Genomic DNA, 21,835 nt, shown 5'->3' on the forward strand with positions numbered 1-21,835 from the left:
TGCAGATAGGAATGCCATGAAAAGAGCTGACATGATATCCTCTATAGGTCAGAGAGCTGACATGATATCCTCTATAGGTCAGAGAGCTGACATGATACCCTCTATACGTCAGAGAGTTGATATCCTCTATAGGTCAGGGAGTTGTTTGTTGTACGTAAGCATATTAACATCCTGCCGAACGTGCCCCTGGTGTTGTGTATATATGTGGTGAAATAAGATGCCAAACAGAACGTTGTACAGCGCCACCAAGGTTTATTATTTACATGCTTCATCATCCCAAACCATATCTGTGTCAAGGCACAGATCTTATGTACGGCATAGAGGTAACATTAGGTCTGTCTGACATATGGTAACATTTCACACACTGGTTCCAGACATGTGGTCTGGGGGCCGATAGTGTGAGAAGGTACTGCAGGTTGTCTGCAAATTCCTTGAAAATAAATGACAATGAAGGAATGAGGGGAAAATGGTCTGTTCCCCTTCAGTTCCTGGTCCAGGATGGGAAGTAGTTGGTGGTTATCTTGGTTTACTTATTCTTTGGTCTGGGTGGTGAGGCTTGAGGGTGTACCTTTGGTCTACAGTCTCGTGGTTGGAGTGTCTACAGTCTCGTGGTTGGAGTGTCTACAGTCTCGTGGTTGGAGTGTCTACAGTCTCGTGGTTGGAGTGTCTACAGTCTCGTGGTTGGAGTGTCTACAGTCTCGTGGTTGGAGTGTCTACAGTCTCGTGGTTGGAGTGTCTACAGTCTCGTGGTTGGAGTGTCGTTGGTCTAGTGGTTGATGGTGATGATCGTTGGTCAACAGCATGCTGATCCCGTTGAGTCTCATAAGTAATAGGGGAATGTGTGGATCTTTGGTCTCTTGGTTTATAATGGGTCTTTACAGAGGGAGTGTGTACCTGTATGCTTGGTCCCCTAGTTGCCATGGTTGGCCTGGTGTGTGTGTGGTCCCCTAGTTGCCATGGTTGGCCTGGTGTGTGTGTGGTCCCCTAGTTGCCATTGTTGGCCTGGTGTTTTTGGTATATATCCAGGTACTCCTTGACGTCACTTGGTGACCCCAGCACCACGGGAACTCTCTGGTGGATGTTGATTGGCTGGATGTCCAGGACGTTCTGACTTCCTGTGGTTGCCATACCGCCCGCCTGCTCGATGATGAACGCCATGGGGTTGCACTCATACAGCAGACGCAGCTAGAACACAGAGAACACTTCATATTACAGAATATCTTCCTAATATTGAGTTACACCCCGTTTTTCCCCCTCAGAACAACCTCAATTTGTCAAGGTGTCAAAAGCGTTTCACAGGGATGCTGGCCCATGTTGACTCCAATACTTCCCACAGTTGTGTCAAGTTGGCTGGATGTCCTTTGGGTTGTGGACCATTCTTGATACACACGGGAATATCACTAAAAACATAGCCCTAGGAAGTTTGTTGCAATTTCAGTTTAATCCACCAAAATATACTAATTGATTTTTAAAAAAAGATGGAAATGTCTGCTCTATCCAAAATTGCAGCATTACCGCCAGTGGAAGAACGTAAGGCTGTTGGCCCTGCATTAAAGACCAAAATTGGTGATGCTGTGCCATACAGGTTTCAAAATAGTTGTGAGATTTTTGATGTACTGATTCCATGCCACATGGTTTATGAACTGATACACAAAACACCAGATTCAAAACGTAGTTTTTCCCATTTAAACTGATGATACAACCAACTGATTGTTGTGGATACAACCGTTCCAGCTCTGTAGATTTCACTGCGAGGAGAATGATTAAACCACTTCATTTCATACTGTCCTCATGTGGATTGTTTTTGGTTCGCAGGTTCAGGAATGGCTGAAGAATTGAAACATTTACCTGGAGCGAACTCTCCAAAACAGCACTGCTAGGTGATTTGAAAAGCCATAGTCCAATCGATCAATAATACTCAGTAAAAATTTTCATCCTTAAATTTATAATCTGGATGAAATATGAGAATAGAAAGGTTCACAACTTTTGTGAAATATCACAGTACAGCGGAAAAATACGGCAACTAGAAATCAAACTGGATGGTGTTCGGAGATAGATGGGAGGGGTTGGATAGAGCTGAAGGATGGGACTGGATGGTGTTCAGAGATAGATGGGAGGGGTTGGATAGAGCTGAAGGATGGGACTGGATGGTGTTCAGAGATAGATGGGAGGGGTTGGATAGAGCTGAAGGATGGGACTGGATGGTGTTCAGAGATAGATGGGAGGGGTTGGATAGAGCTGAAGGATGGGACTGGATGGTGTTCAGAGATAGATGGGAGGGGTTGGATAGAGCTGAAGGATGGGACTGGATGGTGTTCAGAGATAGATGGGAGGGGTTGAGGGAAGCTGAAGGATGGGACTGGATGGTGTTCAGAGATAGATGGGAGGGGTTGAGGGAAGCTGAAGGATGGGACTGGATGGTGTTCAGAGAGATGGGAGGGGTTGAGGGGAGCTGAAGGATGAGACTGGATGGTGTTCAGAGATAGATGGGAGGGGTTGGATAGAGCTGAAGGATGGGACTGGATGGTGTTCAGAGATAGATGGGAGGGGTTGGATAGAGCTGAAGGATGGGACTGGATGGTGTTCAGAGATAGATGGGAGGGGTTGAGGGAAGCTGAAGGATGGGACTGGATGGTGTTCAGAGAGATGGGAGGGGTTGAGGGGAGCTGAAGGATGGGACTGGATGGTGTTAGGAGATAGATGGGAGGGGTTGAGGGGAGCTGAAGGATGGGACTGGATGGAGCTGAAGGATGGGACAAAAAAAAAAAAAAATACTGTGTCCGTAAGATGTACACACACAAAATGCAATGATATTACTGAGTTGCAGTTCATATAAGGAAATCAAATACATTCATTAGGCCCTAATCTATGGATTTCACATGACTGGGCACAACCAAACTCAGAGCTAGTTTTTCCCCACAAAGGGCTTGATTACAGACAGAAATACTCCTCAGTTTAATCAGCTGTCCAGGTGGCTGGTCTCAGATGATCCCGCACGTGAAGAAGCCAGATGCGGAGGTCCTGGGCTGGCGTGGTTACACGTGGTCTGCGGCCGGTTGGATACACTGCCAAATTCTCTAAAATGACGTTGGAGGCGGCTTATGGTAGAGCGATGAACATTCATTTCTCTGGTGGATATTCCTGCAGTCAGCATGCCAATTGCACGCTTCCTCAAAACTTAACATCCGTGGCATTGCGTTGTGACAAAACTGCACATTTTAGAGTGGCCGTTTATTGTCCCCAGCACAAGGTGCACCAGTGTAATGATCGTGCTGTTTAATCAGCTTCTTGAAATTCCACACCTGTTAGGTGGATGGATTATCTTGGCAAAGGAGAAATGCTCACTAACACGAATGTAAACAAATTTGTCCACAAAATATGAGAGAAATAAGTGTGGAACATTTCTGGGATCTTTTATTTCAGCTCATGAAACATGGGACCAACACTTTACATGTTGCGTTTTATATTTTTGTTCTGTATAAACAGGAAGTAGAAGCCTAAGTATTGTTGTCCATTAGTTTACTCCAATTACGGGAAGGGTGGTAGGGTTAAAGGACAATAATAAATTAGGAAAATATATTATTCAACAGAACCACATCCTTACACACAAAGTTCACTGTTCTGAAGACATCACTGTTGTGACATGCCAAGAGTAGAATACCAGCTCTGTTTCCTATTTCCCCAGAAGCTCCAGCTCTTCTGCTTTAAGCAATAGAGATGAACACACATTGTGACCCTCCACATTAGGAAACTAAACTAACCAAGACACAACACACTGAGAACATGCAACATCTTGACCTTGAGAGGGTTAAGAGGTCAGGGCTCACCTTTCCCTCGGGGCTCTTGACGTTAGCAGGGTAGAGGAAGATTCCTCCGTAGACCAGGGTCCTGTGGACGTCTGCTACCATAGAACCCACATAGCGGGCACCGTACGGGGCACTGCCATCCTGAGACACAGAGTAAGGGTTAGCCCCTGAACCACAAACACAGTTACACTGTCTAAATAGTTTGTCTGTAACAGGGGGACATTTCATTTCTGTCTATCCCTGTTCTCTCCCCTCTACACAGGCCATACAAACGCTTCACACCGCGTGGCCGCTGCCACTCTAACCTGGTGGTCCCAGCGCGCACGACCCACGTGGAGTTCCAGGTCTCCGGCAGCCTCTGGAACTGCCGGTCTGCAGCCAACAAGGCTGAGTTCATCTCAGCCTATGCTACCCTCCAGTCCCTAGACTTCCTGGCGCTGACGGAAACATGGATTACCACAGATAACACTGCTACTCCTACTGCTCTCTCTTCGTCTGCCCACGTGTTCTCGCATACCCCTAGAGCATCGAGCCAGCGGGGTGGTGGCACTGGAATCCTCATCTCTCCCAAGTGGACATTCTCTCTTTCTCCCCTGACCCATCTGTCTATCTCCTCATTTGAATTCCATGCTGTCACAGTTACCAGCCCTTTCAAGCTTAACATCCTTATCATTTATCGCCCTCCAGGTTCCCTTGGAGAGTTCATCAATGAGCTTGACGCCTTGATAAGTTCCTTTCCTGAGGATGGCTCACCTCTCACAGTTCTGGGTGACTTTAACCTCCCCACGTCTACCTTTGACTCATTCCTCTCTGCCTCCTTCTTTCCACTCCTCTCCTCTTTTGACCTCAACCTCTCACCTTCCCCCCCTACTCACAAGGCAGGCAATACGCTTGACCTCATCTTTACTAGATGCTGTTCTTCCACTAATCTCATTGCAACTCCCCTCCAAATCTCCGACCACTACCTTGTATCCTTTTCCCTCTTGCTCTCATCCAACACTTCTCACTCTGCCCCTACTCGGATGGTATTGCGCCGTCCCAACCTTCGCTCTCTCTCTCCCGCTACTCTCTCCTCTTCCATCCTATCATCTCTTCCCTCTGCTCAAACCTTCTCCAACCTATCTCCTGATTCTGCCTCCTCAACCCTCCTCTCCTCCCTTTCTGCATCCTTTGATTTTCTCTGTCCCCTATCCTCCAGGCCGGCTCGGTCCTCCCCTCCTGCTCCGTGGCTCGACGACTCACTACGAGCTCACAGAACAGGGCTCTGGGCAGCCGAGCGGAAATGGAGGAAAACTCGCCTCCCTGCGGACCTGGCATCCTTTCACTCCCTCCTCTCTACATTCTCCTCTTCTGTCTCTGCTGCTAAAGCCACTTTCTACCACTCTAAATTCCAAGCATCTGCCTCTAACCCTAGGAAGCTCTGCTACCTTCTCCTCCCTCCTGAATCCTCCTCCCCCTCCCCGGATGACTTCGTCAACCATTTTGAAAAGGTTGACGATATCCGATCCTCGTTTGCTAAGTCAAACGACACCGCTGGTCCTGCTCACACTGCCCTACCCTGTGCTTTGACCTCTTTCTCCCCTCGCGTCTTGTGACGGCCGGCCGCCCAACAACCTGCCCACTTGACCCTATCCCCTCTCTTCTCCAGACCATTTCCGGAGACCTTCTCCCCTACCTCACCTCGCTCATCAACTCATCCTTGACCGCTGGCTACGTCCCTTCCTTCTTCAAGAGAGCGAGAGTTGCACCCCTTCTGAAAAAACCTACAATCGATCCCTCCGATGTCAACAACTACAGACCAGTATCCCTTCTTTCTTTTCTCTCCAAAACTCTTGAACGTGCCGTCCTTGGCCAGCTCTCCTGCTATCTCTCTCAGAATGACCTTCTTGATCCTAATCAGTAAGGTTTCAAGACTGGGCATTCAACTGAGACTGCTCTTCTCTGCATCACGGAGGCTCTCCGCACTGCTAAAGCTAACTCCCTCTCCTCTGCTCTCATCCTTCTAGACCTATCTGCTGCCTTTGATACTGTGAACCATCAGATCCTCCTCTCCACCCTCTCCGAGTTGGGCATCTCCGGCGCGGCCCATGCTTGGATTGCGTTCTACCTGACAGGTCGCTCCTACCAGGTGGCGTGGCGAGAATCTGTCTCCGCACCATGCGCTCTCACCACTGGTGTCCCCCAGGGCTCTGTTTTAGGCCCTCTCCTATTCTCGCTATACACCAAGTCACTTGGCTCTGTCATATCCTCACATGGTCTCTCCTATCATTGCTATGCAGACGACACACAATTAATCTTCTCCTTTCCCCCTTCTGATAACCAGGCGGCGAATCGCATCTCTGCATGTCTGTCAGACATATCAGTGTGGATGACGGATCACCACCTCAAGCTGAGCTGCTCTTCCTCCCGGGGAAGGACTGCCCATTCCATGATCTCGCCATCACGGTTGACAACTCCATTGTGTCCTCCTCCCAGAGTGCTAAGAACCTTGGCGTGATCCTGGACAACACCCTGTCGTTCTCCACTAACATCAAGGCGGTGACCCGATCCTGTAGGTTCATGCTCTACAACATTCGCAGAGTACGACCCTGCCTCACACAGGAAGCGGCGCAGGTCCTAATCCAGGCACTTGTCATCTCCCGTCTAGATTACTGCAACTCGCTGTTGGCTGGGCTCCCTGCCTGTGCCATTAAACCCCTACAACTTATCCAGAACGCCGCAGCCCGTCTGGTATTCAACCTTCCCAACTTCTCTCACGTCACCCCGCTCCTCCGCTCTCTCCACTGGCTTCCAGTTTAAGCTCGCATCCGCTACAAGACCATGGTGATTGCCTACGGAGCTGTGAAGGGAACGGCACCTCCATACCTTCAGGCTCTGATCAGGCCCTACACCCAAACAAGAGCACTGCATTCATCCACCTCTGGCCTGCTGGCCCCCCTACCTCTGAGGAAGCACAGTTCCCGCTCAGCCCAGTCAAAACTGTTCGCTGCTCTGGCACCCCAATGGTGGAACAAGCTCCCTCACGACGCCAGGACAGCGGAGTCAATCACCACCTTCCGGAGACACCTGAAACCCCACCTCTTTAAGGAATACCTAGGATAGGATAAAGTAATCCTTCTAACCCCACCCCCCCCCCCCCTTAAAAGATTTAGATGCACTATTGTAAAGTGGTCGTTCCACTGGATATCATAAGGTGAATGCACCAATTTGTAAGTCGCTCTGGATAAGAGCGTCTGCTAAATGACTTAAATGTAAATGTAAATTTCACCATTGTAGCTGTTCTGTATACCGCCAGTATTAGATGTTTATGAGAAAATAATCTCAAGTAAGGAACTACTTTGTGTGCGCGTACCTCGGGGGGGCAACTACTTTGTGCGCGCGTACCTCGGGGGGGGTGGGGGACTACTTTGTGTGCGCGTACCTCGGGGGGGGGACTACTTTGTGTGCGCGTACCTCGGGGGGGGACTACTTTGTGTGCGCGTACCTCGGGGGGGGGGGGGAACTACTTTGTGTGCGCGTACCTCGGGGGGGGGGGGGGGGAACTACTTTGTGTGCGCGTACCTCGGGGGGGGGGGGGGGGAACTACTTTGTGTGCGCGTACCTCGGGGGGGGGGGGGGGAACTACTTTGTGTGTGCGTACCTCGGGGGGGGGGGGGGGGGAACTACTTTGTGTGCGTGTACCTCGGGGGGGGGGAAACTACTTTGTGTGCGCGTACCTCGGGGGGGGGGGGGGGGGGAACTACTTTGTGTGTGCGTACCTCGGGGGGGAAAGTACTTTGTGTGCGCGTACCTCGGGGGGGGGGGAAACTACTTTGTGTGCGCGTACCTCGGGGGGGGGGGGGAGAACTACTTTGTGTGCGCGTACCTCGGGTGGGGGGGGGAACTACTTTGTGTGCGCGTACCTCGGGGGGGGGGGGGGGGGGGACTACTTTGTGTGCGCGTACCTCGGGGGGGGGGGGACTACTTTGTGTGCGCGTACCTCGGGGGGGGGAAACTACTTTGTGTGCGCGTACCTCGGGGGGGGGGGGGGGAACTACTTTGTGTGTGCGTACCTCGGGGGGGGAAACTACTTTGTGTGCGCGTACCTCGGGGGGGGGGGGGGGGAAACTACTTTGTGTGCGCGTACCTCGGGGGGGGGGGGAAACTACTTTGTGTGCGCGTACCTCGGGGGGGGGACTACTTTGTGTGCGCGTACCTCGGGGGGGGGGGGGGAACTACTTTGTGTGCGCGTACCTCGGGGGGGGGGGGGGGGGACTACTTTGTGTGTGCGTACCTCGAGGGGGGGGGGGGGGGGGGGGAACTACTTTGTGTGTGCGTACCTCGGGGGGGAAACTACTTTGTGTGCGCGTACCTCGGGGGGGGAAACTACTTTGTGTGCGCGTACCTCGGGGGGGGGGGGGAAACTACTTTGTGTGTGCGTACCTCGGGGGGGGGGGAAACTACTTTGTGTGTGCGTACCTCGGGGGGGGAAACTACTTTGTGTGCCCGTACCTCGGGGGGGGAAACTACTTTGTGTGCCCGTACCTCGGGGGGGAAACTACTTTGTGTGCCCGTACCTCGGGGGGGAAACTACTTTGTGTGCCCGTACCTCGGGGGGGGGGGGGGAACTACTTTGTGTGCGCGTACCTCGAGGGGGGGGGGGGGGAACTACTTTGTGTGCGTGTACCTGGGGGAACTTCTTCTTTTGTAGGTACTCCGTGACAGCGGGGTCAAAGTATTTGGCGTATCCTTCATTCAGACTGTAGATATTTCCTTTCGGTTTGATCTTCAGATCTCTGTCCACCAGAATGAACTCACCTATGGCCTGACAGAGAGAGATACATAAACATGAATGAGCGTATCACCGGACCGACGGCTGGATACATAAACATGAATGAAATCTCCAGTAAGAGGTTCTAACAGCTGCAGTGATGTGGGTAGAGGACGGTGCTCAAGGGGCCAAGCAATATTTGACTTTCTGCCCGGTAATGGGTGTGTACTGACCGGGTCCAACATGAAGCAGTTCACTCCCTGCCCAGTGGACAGTACCATCATGGTGGCGCTGCCATAAAGAGCGTATCCGGCGGCAACGATGTTCCTACCGGGCTGCAGCGCGTCGTTCTCACACGGGTCATCCTCTGTCGTCTGGAAGACACACCGGACGATTGGTTGATTGATTTGATCATTAAAAAATGCATATACAGTGGTAAGAAATACCTGGATTTCTGCATCAATTGGTCCTAAAATGTGATCTGATCTTCATCTAGGTCACAACAATAGACAAACACAGTCTGCTAAAACTATTAACAAACAATTATAAGTATTCATGTCTTTATTGAACACACCGTGTAAACATTCACAGTGCAGGGTGGGAAAACTATGTGAACCCTTGGATTTAATAACTGGTTGACCCTCCTTTAGCAGCAATAACCTCAACCAAACGTTTTCTGTAGTTGAAGATCAGACCTGCACAACGGTCAGGAGGAATTTTGGACCATTCCTCTTTACAAAACTGTTTCAGTTCAACAATATTCTTGGGATGTCTGGTGTGAACCGGTCTCTTGAGGTCATGCCACAGCATCTCAATCAGGTTGAGGTCAGGACTCTGACTGGGCCACTCCAGAAGGCGTATTTTCATCTGTTGAAGCCATTCTGTTGTTGATTTACTTCTGTGTTTTGGGTCGTTGTCCTGTTGCATCACCCAACTTCTGTTGAGCTTCAATTGGCGGACAGATAGCCTTATATTCTCCTGCAAAAAGTCTTGATAAACTTGGGAATTCATTTTTCCTTCGATGATAGCAAGCTGTCCAGGCCCTGAGGCAGCAAAGCAGCCCCAAACCATGATGCTCCCTCCAACATACTTTACAGTTGGGATGAGGTTTTGATGCTGGTGTGCTGTGCCTTTTTTTCTCCACACAGTGTTGTTTTCCTTCCAAACAACTCAACTGTAGTTTCATCTGTCCACATAATATTTTGCCAGTAGCGCTGTGGAACATCCAGATGCTCTTTTGCAAACTTCAGACGTGCAGCAATGTTTTATTTGGACAGCAGTGGCTTCTTCCGTGGTGTCCTCCCATGAACACCATTCTTGTTTAGTGTTTTACGTATCGTAGACTCGTCAACAGAGATGTTAGCATGTTCCAGAGATTTCTGTAAGTCTTTAGCTGACACTTTAGGATTCTTCTTAACCTCATTGAGCATTCTGCGCTGTGCTCTTGCAGTCATCTTTGCAGGACGGCCACTCCTAGGGAGAGTAGCAACAGTGCTGAACTTTCTCCATTTATAGACAATCTGTCTTACCGTGGACTGATGAACATCAAGGCTTTTAGAGATACTTTTATAACCCTTTGCAGCTTTATGCAGGTCAACAATTCTTAAGCTTAGGTCTTCTGAGATCTCTTTTGTTCGAGGCATGGTTCACATCAGGCAACGCTTCTTGTGAATAGTAAACTCAAATTTTGTGAGTGTTTTTTTATAGGGCAAGGCAGCTCTAACCAACATCTCCAATCCCGTCTCATTGATTGGACTCCAGGTTAGCTGACTCCGTACTCCAATTAGCTTTTGGAGAAGTCATTAGCCTAGGGATTCACATACTTTTTCCAACCTACACAATGATTAAATGTTGTATAATAATTTCTGTGTTATTAGTTTAAGCACACTGTTTGTCTATTGTTGTGACTTAGATGAAAATCAGATCAAATTGTAAGCAGAAATCCAGGTAATTCCAAAGGGTTCACATACTTTTTCTTGCCACTGTATAAGCTAAATACATTAGGTCTCAATGAAGCACTTTATAGAACACACACACACACACACACACACACACACACACACACACACACACGTATATCCAGCCTGGTCAAACACACTGACCACTGGCTTCACCTTCTGTTTGGTTAAAAACAACGTGAGACATGGCTCCTGTAGAGAAACCTAATGAAACAGACCTTTTTATAGACGGCGAAGATGGTGCCGATGGAAGCCAAGCAGTCGATGTTAGAGGAGCCATCCAGAGGGTCAAAACACACCACGTATTTACCCTGGAGGAGAGACCAGAGGATCAAAACACACCACGTATTTACCCTGGAGGAGAGACCAGAGTGTCAAAACACACCACGTATTTACCCTGGAGGAGACCAGAGGAAAATCATCATTTGTATTATGTTCATCAGTGCAGGGATAGAACCAAAATGTGGACTATCTGGTGGGTTGGCCCCCCCCCGCTCTAAACAGCAATGTTGCCAGAATTTTTATAACTTTTGGTCCAAAAACTAACCGTCTGGTTTTACTATCGTTCCTCTGACACCAGGACAACAGCGTTAGTTACCTGTCTGTCTGGTTCTACTATGATGGTGGTATCGTTCTCCTCTGACACCAGGACAACAGCGTTAGTTACCTGTCTGTCTGGTTCTACTATGATGGTGGTATCGTTCTCCTCTGATACCAGGACAACAGCGTTAGTTACCTGTGTCTGGTTCTACTATGATGGCGGTATCGTTCTCCTGACACCAGGACAACAGCGTTAGTTACCCGTCTGTCTGGTTCTACTATGATGGTGGTGGTATCGTTCTCCTCTGACACCAGGACAACAGCGTTAGTTACCTGTCTGTCTGGTTCTACTATGATGGTGGTGGTATCGTTCTCCTCTGACACCAGGACAACAGCGTTAGTTACCTGTCTGTCTGGTTCTACTATGATGGTGGTGGTATCGTTCTCCTCTGATACCAGGACAACAGCGTTAGTTACCTGTCTGTCTGGTTCTACTATGATGGTGGTATCGTTCTCCTCTGATACCAGGACAACAGCGTTAGTTACCTGTCTGTCTGGTTCTACTATGATGGCGGTATCGTCCTCCTCTGATACCAGGACAACAGCGTTAGTTACCTGTCTGTCTGGTTCTACTATGATGGTGGTATCGTTCTCCTCTGATACCAGGACAACAGCGTTAGTTACCTGTCTGTCTGGTTCTACTATGATGGCGGTATCGTCCTCCTCTGATACCAGGACACAGGATGTGAAGGAGGATTTGATCATGTTGATCACCAGGTTGTTAGACAGGATGTCCAGCTTCTTCACCTGGTCCCCCGTGACATTGGTGCTGCCTGCTATGCCATACCTGGGGAGAGGAGACGCAGTTAGTACCCATCTCATTGGTGCTGCCCGCTATGAGAGATGAGACAGAACCGCCACCTACTAACCAGCCGTCAGGCGGGAGAGAGAGAGAGAGAGGAGACAGAACCGCCACCTACTAACCAGCCGTCAGGCGGGAGAGAGAGAGAGAGAGAGAGAGGAGACAGAACCGCTACCTACTAACCAACCGTCAGGCGGGAGAGAGAGAGAGAGGAGACAGAACCGCTACCTACTAACCAGCCGTCAGGCGGGAGAGAGAGAGAGAGAGGAGACAGAACCGCCACCTACTAACCAGCCGTCAGGCGGGAGGGAGAGAGAGGAGACAGAACCGCTACCTACTAACCAGCCGTCAGGCGGGAGAGAGGAGACAGAACCGCTACCTACTAACCAGCCGTCAGGCGGGAGAGAGAGAGGAGACAGAACCGCTACCTACTAACCAGCCGTCAGGCGGAGAGAGAGGGAGACAGAACCGCTACCTACTAACCAGCCGTCAGGCGGGAGAGAGAGAGAGAGGAGACAGAACCGCTACCTACTAACCAGCCGTCAGGCGGGAGAGAGGAGACAGAACCGCTACCTACTAACCAGCCGTCAGGCGGGAGAGAGGAGACAGAACCGCTACCTACTAACCAGCCGTCAGGCGGGAGAGAGAGAGAGAGAGGAGACAGAACCGCTACCTACTAACCAGCCGTCAGGCGGGAGAGAGAGAGAGGAGACAGAACCGCTACCTACTAAACAGCCGTCAGGCGGGAGAGAGAGAGAGGAGACAGAACTGCTACCTACTAGCAGGTGGGAGAGAGGAGACAGAGGGTGATGAAATAAACAAACATCTACCCCCCCTTTTACGTCTAGCCCCCCCGTTTACACTACTTCTATGTGTCTCTTACCGAGTCTGGCTTTAAGGTGCATGCCAACGCCACCCCAGCACCCCCTTTAAGGTGCATGCAAACGCCACCCCAGCACCCCCTTTAAGGTGCATGCCAACGCCACCCCAGCACCCCCTTTAAGGTGCATGCCAACGCCACCCCAGCACCCCCTTTAAGGTGCATGCCAACGCCACCCCAGCACCACGACTACATTTCATTCTAAGCTGTATCCCAGGGATCATCGACTAGATTCAGCTTGGGAGCGGATGGTCGGGGAGCCGGATGGTCGGGGAGCCGGAACGGAATTACAACTCATTTGTAGACTGCAAATTGACAGCAACAAGCACAAACAGATGTTTGACTAAAACATAATAGTTTTTCCTCAGCAAGGTTTGAAACTATCTACACACAACACACCATAATGACAAAGCAAAAACGCTTTTCATAAATGTATATAAATAAAAATATAAAAATCTGTTTTTGCTTTGTCATTATGGTGTGTTGTGTGTAGATAGGCCTACAAACCTGACTCAGTTACACCAGCTCTTTCAGGAGGAATGGGCCAAAATTCACCCAAATTATTATGGGAAGCTTGTGGAAGGCTACCGGAAACGTTTAACCCAAGTTAAACAATTTAAAGGCAATGCTACCAAATACACTCAATTATTATGTAAACCTCTGACCCACTGGGAATGTGATGAAAGAAATAAAAGCTGAAATAAATCTCTACTATTATTCTGACATTTCACATTCTTAAAATAAAGTGGTGATCCTAACTGACCTAAGACAGGGAATTTTTACTAGGATTAAATGTCAGGAATTGTGAAAAACTGAGTTTAAATGTGTTTGGCTAAGGTGTATGTAAACTTCCCACTTCTACTGTAGGTCTCTTTTTATTTTTTAAATTATTTTTTTATTTAACCAGGTAGGCCAGTTGAGAACAAGTTCTCATTTACAACTGCTACCTGGCCAAGATAAAGCAAAGCAGTGTGTCCCAGACAACAACAGTGTTACACATGGAGTAAACAATAAACAAGCCAATAACACAATAAACAAGTCAATGACACAGTAGGGAAAAAAAGAAAGTCTATATACAGTGTGTGCAAAAGGCATGAGGAGGCAGGCAATAAATAGGCCATAGGAGCGAACAAGAGACGGCTAAGGTGTATGTAAACTTCCGACTTCATATGTACGTCTCTCTAACGAGAGAGACAGATTAGTCCTGTCTGTTGATGGATGTGGTGGTTTGAGTTGACCAACGCTCTTTCACAAAAACAACTCCACATTACCACATGTAAAGATATATGTGCCAAGCAAGTGTGATACTGCAATTTTGAAATGAGGAAGTCAGTGCGATTGTGTATACCAAAAACACCGTCCTTCTCTCAGCACATATCAAAGCTGCAGCCTAAGGTTAAATCTAGACTTGGTTTCCTCTATCGTAATCGCTCCTCTTTCACCCCAGCTGCCAAACTAACCCTGATTCAGATGACCATCCTACCCATGCTAGATTACGAAGACATAATTTATAGATCAGCAGGTAAGGGTGCTCTCGAGTGGCTAGATGTTCTTTACCATTCGGACATCAGATTTGCCACCAATGTTCCTTATAGGACACATCACTGCACTCTATACTCCTCTGTAAACTGGTCATCTCTGTATACCTGTCGCAAGACCCACTGGTTGATGCTTATTTATAAAACCCTCTTAGGCCTCTCTCCCACCTATCTGAGATATGTACTGCAGCCCTCATCCTCCACATACAACACCCGTTGTCTGCCAGTCACATTCTGTTAAAGGTCCCCAAAGCACACACATCCCTGGGTCGCTTGTCTTTTCAGTTCGCTGCAGCTAGTGACTAGAACGAGCTGCAACAAACACTGAAACTGGACAGTTTTATCTCCATCTCTTCATTCAAAGACTCAATCATGGACTCTCTTACTGACAGTTGTGGCTGCTTTGCGTGATGCATTGTTGTCTCTACCTTCTTGACCTTTGTGCTGTTGTCTGGGCCCAATAATGTTGTTGTGTAGCTGACATGCAGTGTTGCCGTCTTAGGTCTCTTGTCGTGATGTGTGTTTTGTCCTATATTTATATATATTTGTTATTTTTTAATCCCATCCCCGCAGGAGGCCTTTTGGTAGTCTGTCATTGTAAAAAATAATGACTTGCCTAGTTAAATAAAGGTTAAATAAAACTAAAAAAAACACCACATCAAAACGGAATGTGAAGTTACATAAAATACAGCTACCTACCTTTCCTATGCTGAGTGATTATGATTGGTCAAATAGCCTAGTAGGGCCTAGGCTACCCTCTGCTGAGTGATTATGATTGGTCAAAACCCTCTGCTGAGGGGAGAATGGTTCATTATAACGGAGCGAATGAAATCATACCATTCAACTCGCTTTATTATGACGTAACAATGTACATATTGCCAAAGCTTACTTTGGATATTTACAATATAAAAATAATAAGAATCAAACTTGTCAACGGGACAACAGTAACAACAATAACCAAGGGTCAAAATAACCAACACATTCAACAATAACAATAAGCATAGAGGACATGTGCAGGTTGATTGGACTGTCAGACACTGTCCCTCATCTTATGGCAGGCAGCAATGTAGTGCGCTGCCAACCCACAGCTCTCTGCTTCCTCCCCCAACAGGACGGGTAGCCTATCCTCATCAGAGAGGTCTTTGAAACCTTGAAGAAGGGTTTCAAATTTGGGGAAATGACACTCAAATTGTTATATATTTTTGACATTTTGTCAGGAAATGCAGCTCCGTCTCAGGTTCTGCTGTTGTGCAGTGGTTGCACAGCCTTTCCTCTACAGGGAGCCAGGTTTTCCTGTGTCTTCTCAATAGCAAGGCTGTGCTCACTGAGCCTGTACTATGTCAAGGTTTTGATCAGTAACCATGGTCAAATAGTTTGCCACAGTGTACTGTCGATTTAGGGCCAGATAGCACTGCATTTTGCTTTGTGCTTCCCAATAAGTAATGTAGTTTTGTTTTGACTGGGTTGTAATTTAGTTCATTCTGATTGATTGGATGTTCTGGTCCTGAGGCTTCAGTGTGTTAGTAGAACAGGTTAGTGAACTCAGCCCCTCGGACCAGCTGGATGAGGGTCCTGAGGCTTCAGTGTGTTAGTAGAACAGGTTAGTGAACTCAGCCCCTCGGACCAGCTGGATGAGGGTCCTGAGGCTTCAGTGTGTTAGAAGAACAGGTTTGTGAACTCAGCCCCAGCTGGATGAGGGGACTCTTTTCTTTGCTCAGCTCTTGGCATTGCAGGGCTTGGTAATGATATGAGAGGGGGTCACTGTATTCGAGATGTTTCCAAAATAATTGCTCTTTTTTTTGTTTTATAATTAGTGGATATTGGCCTAATTCTGCCCTGCATACATTGATTGTAGTTTTCCTCTGGACATGTAGGAGAATCTTACAGAACTCTGCATGCAGGGTTTCAATGGGGTGTTTGTCCCATTGGGTGAAATCTTGTTTTGCTAGTGGACCCCACACCTCGCTGCCATAAAGTGCAATTGGTTCAACTTCAATTTGAATAGGTATTTCAACTTCAATTTGAATAGGTATTTCAACTTCAATTTGAATAGGTATTTCAACTTGAATGGCGGTCTGTCTGTCTGTCATTCAACTGATTCTGTTCCAGCCAATCCCACCAGCCCAATTTAAAGGTGCCACCAACCTCCTTACGTGGATATGTTGCATCTGAAACTCCATTCAGTGTGTAAATTGGGTAAAAACTAAGACATCAGCCTACTGATACATCTGTAAACAAAGTGCTACTTGTACAATGACTTGTTGAACAACAAACTTTCTCGGTCTCCGTCTCTCTCTCTCCAATGAGAGACAGACATGTCCTATTTTGTTAGAAAGCATGCTTGCTAACTGTGATGAGAATTACTTACAGGTTGGCGATGCCAGCTTTCCTCACCGCTGTGGAGATGGCTTTGACGGCCGTGCACATCGAGTTGAGCAGGGTAGTGAGCTCCCCTGTTCCCTTGGCTTTCCTCCCTTCCTCCAGCACAAACCGGGTTAAAGTCACCACGTTGGTATCAAAAGAGCCTCGGTCAGACATGACTGCAAAGATCGTAGAGAGCGTCGGGCCAGAAGAGTCCTGAATGAAAATGTTAACTACAAAATCAAACAATTAAATACCTGACTGTTAACACGGAACTTGGAGATGAGAGAGGGTGGTGAAGACAGGACAGCCAATCCGAAGTGAAAGCGCACAGGGAAAGAGGAGTGGCCGACCGGGTGGAAACAATGGGTAATTCGATTATGCTGAGCCGTGCGGCACCGGTCTATGGCCCGTGACATAAACGGGCAAAAGCAGTAGGCTTCTTCTTCTTCTGTGGGGTTTATCGTGGTTGGCATCTAACACTATGGTGCATTACCGCCACCTACTGAACCCCCCCTCCCACTGGAAAAATAAATGACCTATAGAAGTATAAAGAGGGGTTCCTGCATCACATGCACCTTCTCGGTGGAAAACACAGCGTCCTTTGTAGGGGACAATGCCGTCTGTAACCAACAATGGACTGAACTGACACTGTAGCTAGAACGGGAGGGTAAATAATAGACTCTCTCATGCCTGAAATCAAGTTGAAGCTGAGTGAATGCAGTGTGCGCGCTTTGTCACAAAGTTGGAAGCACAGAATCATCTAGAATGTCATTGTATAACGTAGTGTTAAGATGTCCCTTCACTGGAACTAAGGGGCCTAGACCATTATTCCTCCTCCACCAAACTTTACAGTTGGCACTATGCATTGGGGCAGGTAGCGTTCTCCTGGCATCCGCCAAACCCAGATTAGTCCGTCAGACTGCCAGATGGTGAAGCGTGATTCATCACTCCAGAGAACACGTTTCCACTGCTCCAGAGTCCAATGGCAGCGAACTTTACACCACTCCAGACGATGCTTGGCATTACGCATGGTGATCTTAGGCTTGTGTGTGGCTGCTCTGCCATGGAAACCCATTTCATGAAGCTCCCGACGAACAGTTATTGTGCTGACGTTGCTTCCAGTGTCCGTTTGGAACTCAGTAGTGAGTGTTGCAACCGAGGACAGATGAGTTTTATGCGCTTCAGCACTCGGTGGTCCCGTTCTGTGAGCTTGTGTGGCCTACCACTTCGCGGCTGAGCCGTTGTTGCTCCTAGACGTTTCCACTTCACAATAACATCACTTACAGTTGACTGGGACATTTCTAGCAGGGCAGAAATTTGACAAACTAACTTGTTGGAAAGGTGGCATCCTAGGACGGTGTCACATTGAAAGTCACTGAGCTCTTCAGTAAGGCCATTCTACTGCCAATGTTTGTCTATGGAGATTGCATGGCTATGTGCTCGATTTTATATGCCTGTCACCAACGGGTGTGGCTGAAATAGCCAAACCACTAATTTGAAGGGGGTGTCCACATACTTTTGCATATATATTGTATTAAACTATTATAGGCCTAACTCACTATATTGTTAAACTGGAGATTATACACATTTTGCAAAACTCATGGAAATCCTGGACCCACTCCAATTTGAATACCGCCCCAGAAAATCCACAGATGACGCAATCTAAATTGCACTCGACACTGCCCTTTCCCACCTGGACAAAGGAACACCTACGTGAGAATGCTTTTCATTGACTACAGCTCAGTGTTCAACACCATAGTGCCCTCAAAGCTCATCACTAAGCTAAGGACCCTGGGACTAAACACCTCCCTCTGTAACTGGATCCTGGACTTCCTGACGGGCCGCCCCCAGGTGGTGAGGGTAGGTAACAACACATCTGTCATGCTGATCCTCAACACTGGGGCCCCTCAGGGGTGCCAGCTTAGTCTCCTTCTGTACTTCTTGTTCACCCATGACTATGTGGCCAAGCACGACTCCAACACCATCATTAAGTTTGCTGACGACACAACAGTGGTAGGCCTGATCACCGACAACGATGGGACAGCTTTTAGGGAGGAGGTCAGAGAACTGGCTGTGTGGTGCCAGGACAACAATCTCTCCCTCAATCGGAGCAAGACAAAGGAGCTGATCGTGGACTACAGGAAAAGGCAGGCCGAACAGGCCCCCATTCACATCGACGGGGCTGTAGTGGAGCGGGTCGAGAGTTTCAAGTTCCTTGGTGTCCACACTAAGGATCTGTCATGAATGAATCGTGAACAATAGTGAGTGAAAAAGTTACAGATGCACAAATTTCATACCTCCAAGACATGCTAACCTCTCATCATTACAATAACAGGGAAGGTTAGCATTTTATATCATACCCCCAAGACATGCTAACCTCTAACCATTACAATAACAGGGGATGTTAGCATTTTATATCATACCCCCAAGACATGCTAACCTCTCACCATTACAATAACAGGGGAGGTTAGCATTTTATATCATACCCCCAAGACATGCTAACCTCTAACCATTACAATAACAGGGGATGTTAGCATTTTATATCATACCCCCAAGACATGCTAACTTCTAACCATTACAATAACAGTGGATGTTAGCATTTTATATCATACCCCCAAGACATGCTAACCCCTCACCATTACAATAACAGGGGAGGTTAGCATTTTATATCATACCCCCAAGACATGCTAACCCCTCACCATTACAATAACAGGGGAGGTTAGCATTTTATATCATACCCCCAAGACATGCTAACCCCTCACCATTACAATAACAGGGGAGGTTAGCATTTTATATCATAACCCCAAGACATGCTAACCTCTCACCATTACAATAACAGGGGAGGTTAGCATTTTATATCATACCCCCAAGACATGCTAACCTCTAACCATTACAATAACAGGGGATGTTAGCATTTTATATCATACCCCCAAGACATGCTAACTTCTAACCATTACAATAACAGTGGATGTTAGCATTTTATATCATACCCCCAAGACATGCTAACCTCTCACCATTCCAATAACAGGGGAGGTTAGTATTTTAAATCATACACCCAAGACATGCTAACCTCTCACCATTACAATAACAAGGGAGGTTAGCATTTTATATCATACCCCCAAGACATGTTAATCTCTCACCATTACAATAACATGGGAGGTTAGCATTTTATATCATACCCCCAAGACATGCTAACCTCTAACCATTACAATAACAGGGGAGGTTAGCATTTTATATCATACCCCCAAGACATGCTAACCTCTCACCATTACAATATCAGCGGAGGTTAGTGTTATATATCATACCCCCAAGACATGCTAACCTCTCACCATTACAATAACAGGGGAGGTTAGCATTTTATATCATACCCCCAAGACATGCTAACCTCTCACCATTACAATAACAGGGGAGGTTAGCATTTTATATCATACCCCCAAGACATGCTAACCTCTCACCATTACAACAACAGGGGAGGTTAGCATTTTATATCATACCCCCAAGACATGCTAACCTCTCACCATTACAATAACAAGGGAGGTTAGCATTTTATATCATACTGGAAGAGCCTGCCAGAGAACCTGAGGGGCCCAGACTCTGGAAGAGCCTGCCAGAGAACCTGAGGGGCCCAGACTCTGGAAGAGCCTGCCAGAGAACCTGAGGGGCCCAGACTCTGGAAGAGCCTGCCAGAGAACCTGAGGGGCCCAGACTCTGGAAGAGCCTGCCAGAGAATCTGACTGGCCCAGACTCTGTAAGAGCCTGCCAGAGAACCTGAGGGGCCCACACTCTGTAAGAGCCTGCCAGAGAACCTGAGGGGCCCAGACTCTGGAAGATCCTGCCAGAGAACCTGAGGGGCCCAGACTCTGTAAGAGCCGGCCAGAGAACCTGAGGGGCCCAGACTCTGGAAGAGCCTGCCAGAGAATCTGACTGGCCCAGACTCTGTAAGAGCCTGCCAGAGAACCTGAGGGGCCCACACTCTGTAAGAGCCTGCCAGAGAACCTGAGGGGCCCAGACTCTGGAAGATCCTGCCAGAGAACCTGAGGGGCCCAGACTCTGTAAGAGCCGGCCAGAGAACCTGAGGGGCCCAGACTCTGGAAGATCCTGCCAGAGAACCTGAGGGGCCCAGACTCTGTAAGAGCCGGCCAGAGAACCTGATGGGCCCAGACTCTGTAAGAGCCTGCCAGAGAACCTGAGGGGGGCCGAAACTTAAAACACACCTTTTTAGTTTTGCTTTTCTTCAGGGTGCTGTTTAGTTGTTCAGTTTTTATTGTTATTCTTATGTTTTTTATCCTCTTATGTTTGTTTTGTAGTAAATATTTCAGTTTTCATTCGTTTTTTCCCTGTGATGCACATTGTGCTGTATTCCATGTCTGAAATGTGCTCTATAAATGAAGCTTGATTTGATTTGATGTAGAACTGTGGACTTGACAGGAAGCTCCTCCACACAGGTCAGCTCTGAATATCTTTATCACCACAATACATGTCAGGATATGTGGATAGAAATGTCACTGTCATCCAGTCATACCAGACGGTCGGTCTACGGATCCATCATCCAGTCATACCAGATGGTCGGTCTACGGATCCATCATCCAGTCATACCAGACGGTCGGTCTACGGATCCATCATCCAGTCATACCAGACGGTCGGTCTACGGATCCATCATCCAGTCATACCAGACGGTCGGTCTACGGATCCATCATCCAGTCATACCAGACGGTCGGTCTATGGATCCATCATCCAGTCATACAAGACGATCGTTGAAGTGAATGATCCATCATCCAGTCATACCAGACGGTCGGTCTACGATTCCATCATCCAGTCATACCAGACGGTCGGTCTACGGATCCATCATCCAGTCATACCAGACGGTCGGTCTACGGATCCATCATCCAGTCATACCAGACGGTCGGTCTACGGATCCATCATCCAGTCATACCAGACGGTCGGTGAAGTGAATGATCCATCATCCAGTCATACCAGACGGTCGGTCTACGGATCCATCATCCAGTCATACCAGACGGTCGGTCTATGGATCCATCATCCAGTCATACCAGACGGTCGGTCTATGATTCCATCATCCAGTCATACCAGACGGTCGGTCTATGGATCCATCATCCAGTCATACCAGACGGTCGGTGAA

At 48.1% G+C, this 21,835-nt stretch overlaps 1 protein-coding gene across 1 annotated transcript; it reads right to left on the reverse strand.

Moving 5' to 3' along the window:
• Nucleotides 1–232: 232 nt before the first annotated feature.
• On the reverse strand, nucleotides 233–16,999 carry LOC106593443 (fructose-1,6-bisphosphatase 1). Its single transcript, XM_082961590.1, has 7 exons — nucleotides 16,703–16,999; nucleotides 11,739–11,901; nucleotides 10,733–10,825; nucleotides 8,790–8,930; nucleotides 8,473–8,610; nucleotides 3,828–3,947; nucleotides 233–1,185 (listed from the first exon to the last, which is right to left on the reverse strand). Exons 1-7 carry the CDS (start codon nucleotides 16,870–16,872, stop codon nucleotides 985–987), a joined length of 1,026 nt encoding a protein of 341 aa, XP_082817716.1. The 5' UTR covers nucleotides 16,873–16,999; the 3' UTR covers nucleotides 233–984.
• Between the last annotated feature and the right edge of the window lie 4,836 nt (nucleotides 17,000–21,835).

This window comes from Salmo salar, chromosome 15 (assembly GCF_965601325.2).
Source record: "Salmo salar chromosome 15, fSalSal1, whole genome shotgun sequence".
Lineage (NCBI taxonomy): Eukaryota > Metazoa > Chordata > Actinopteri > Salmoniformes > Salmonidae > Salmo > Salmo salar.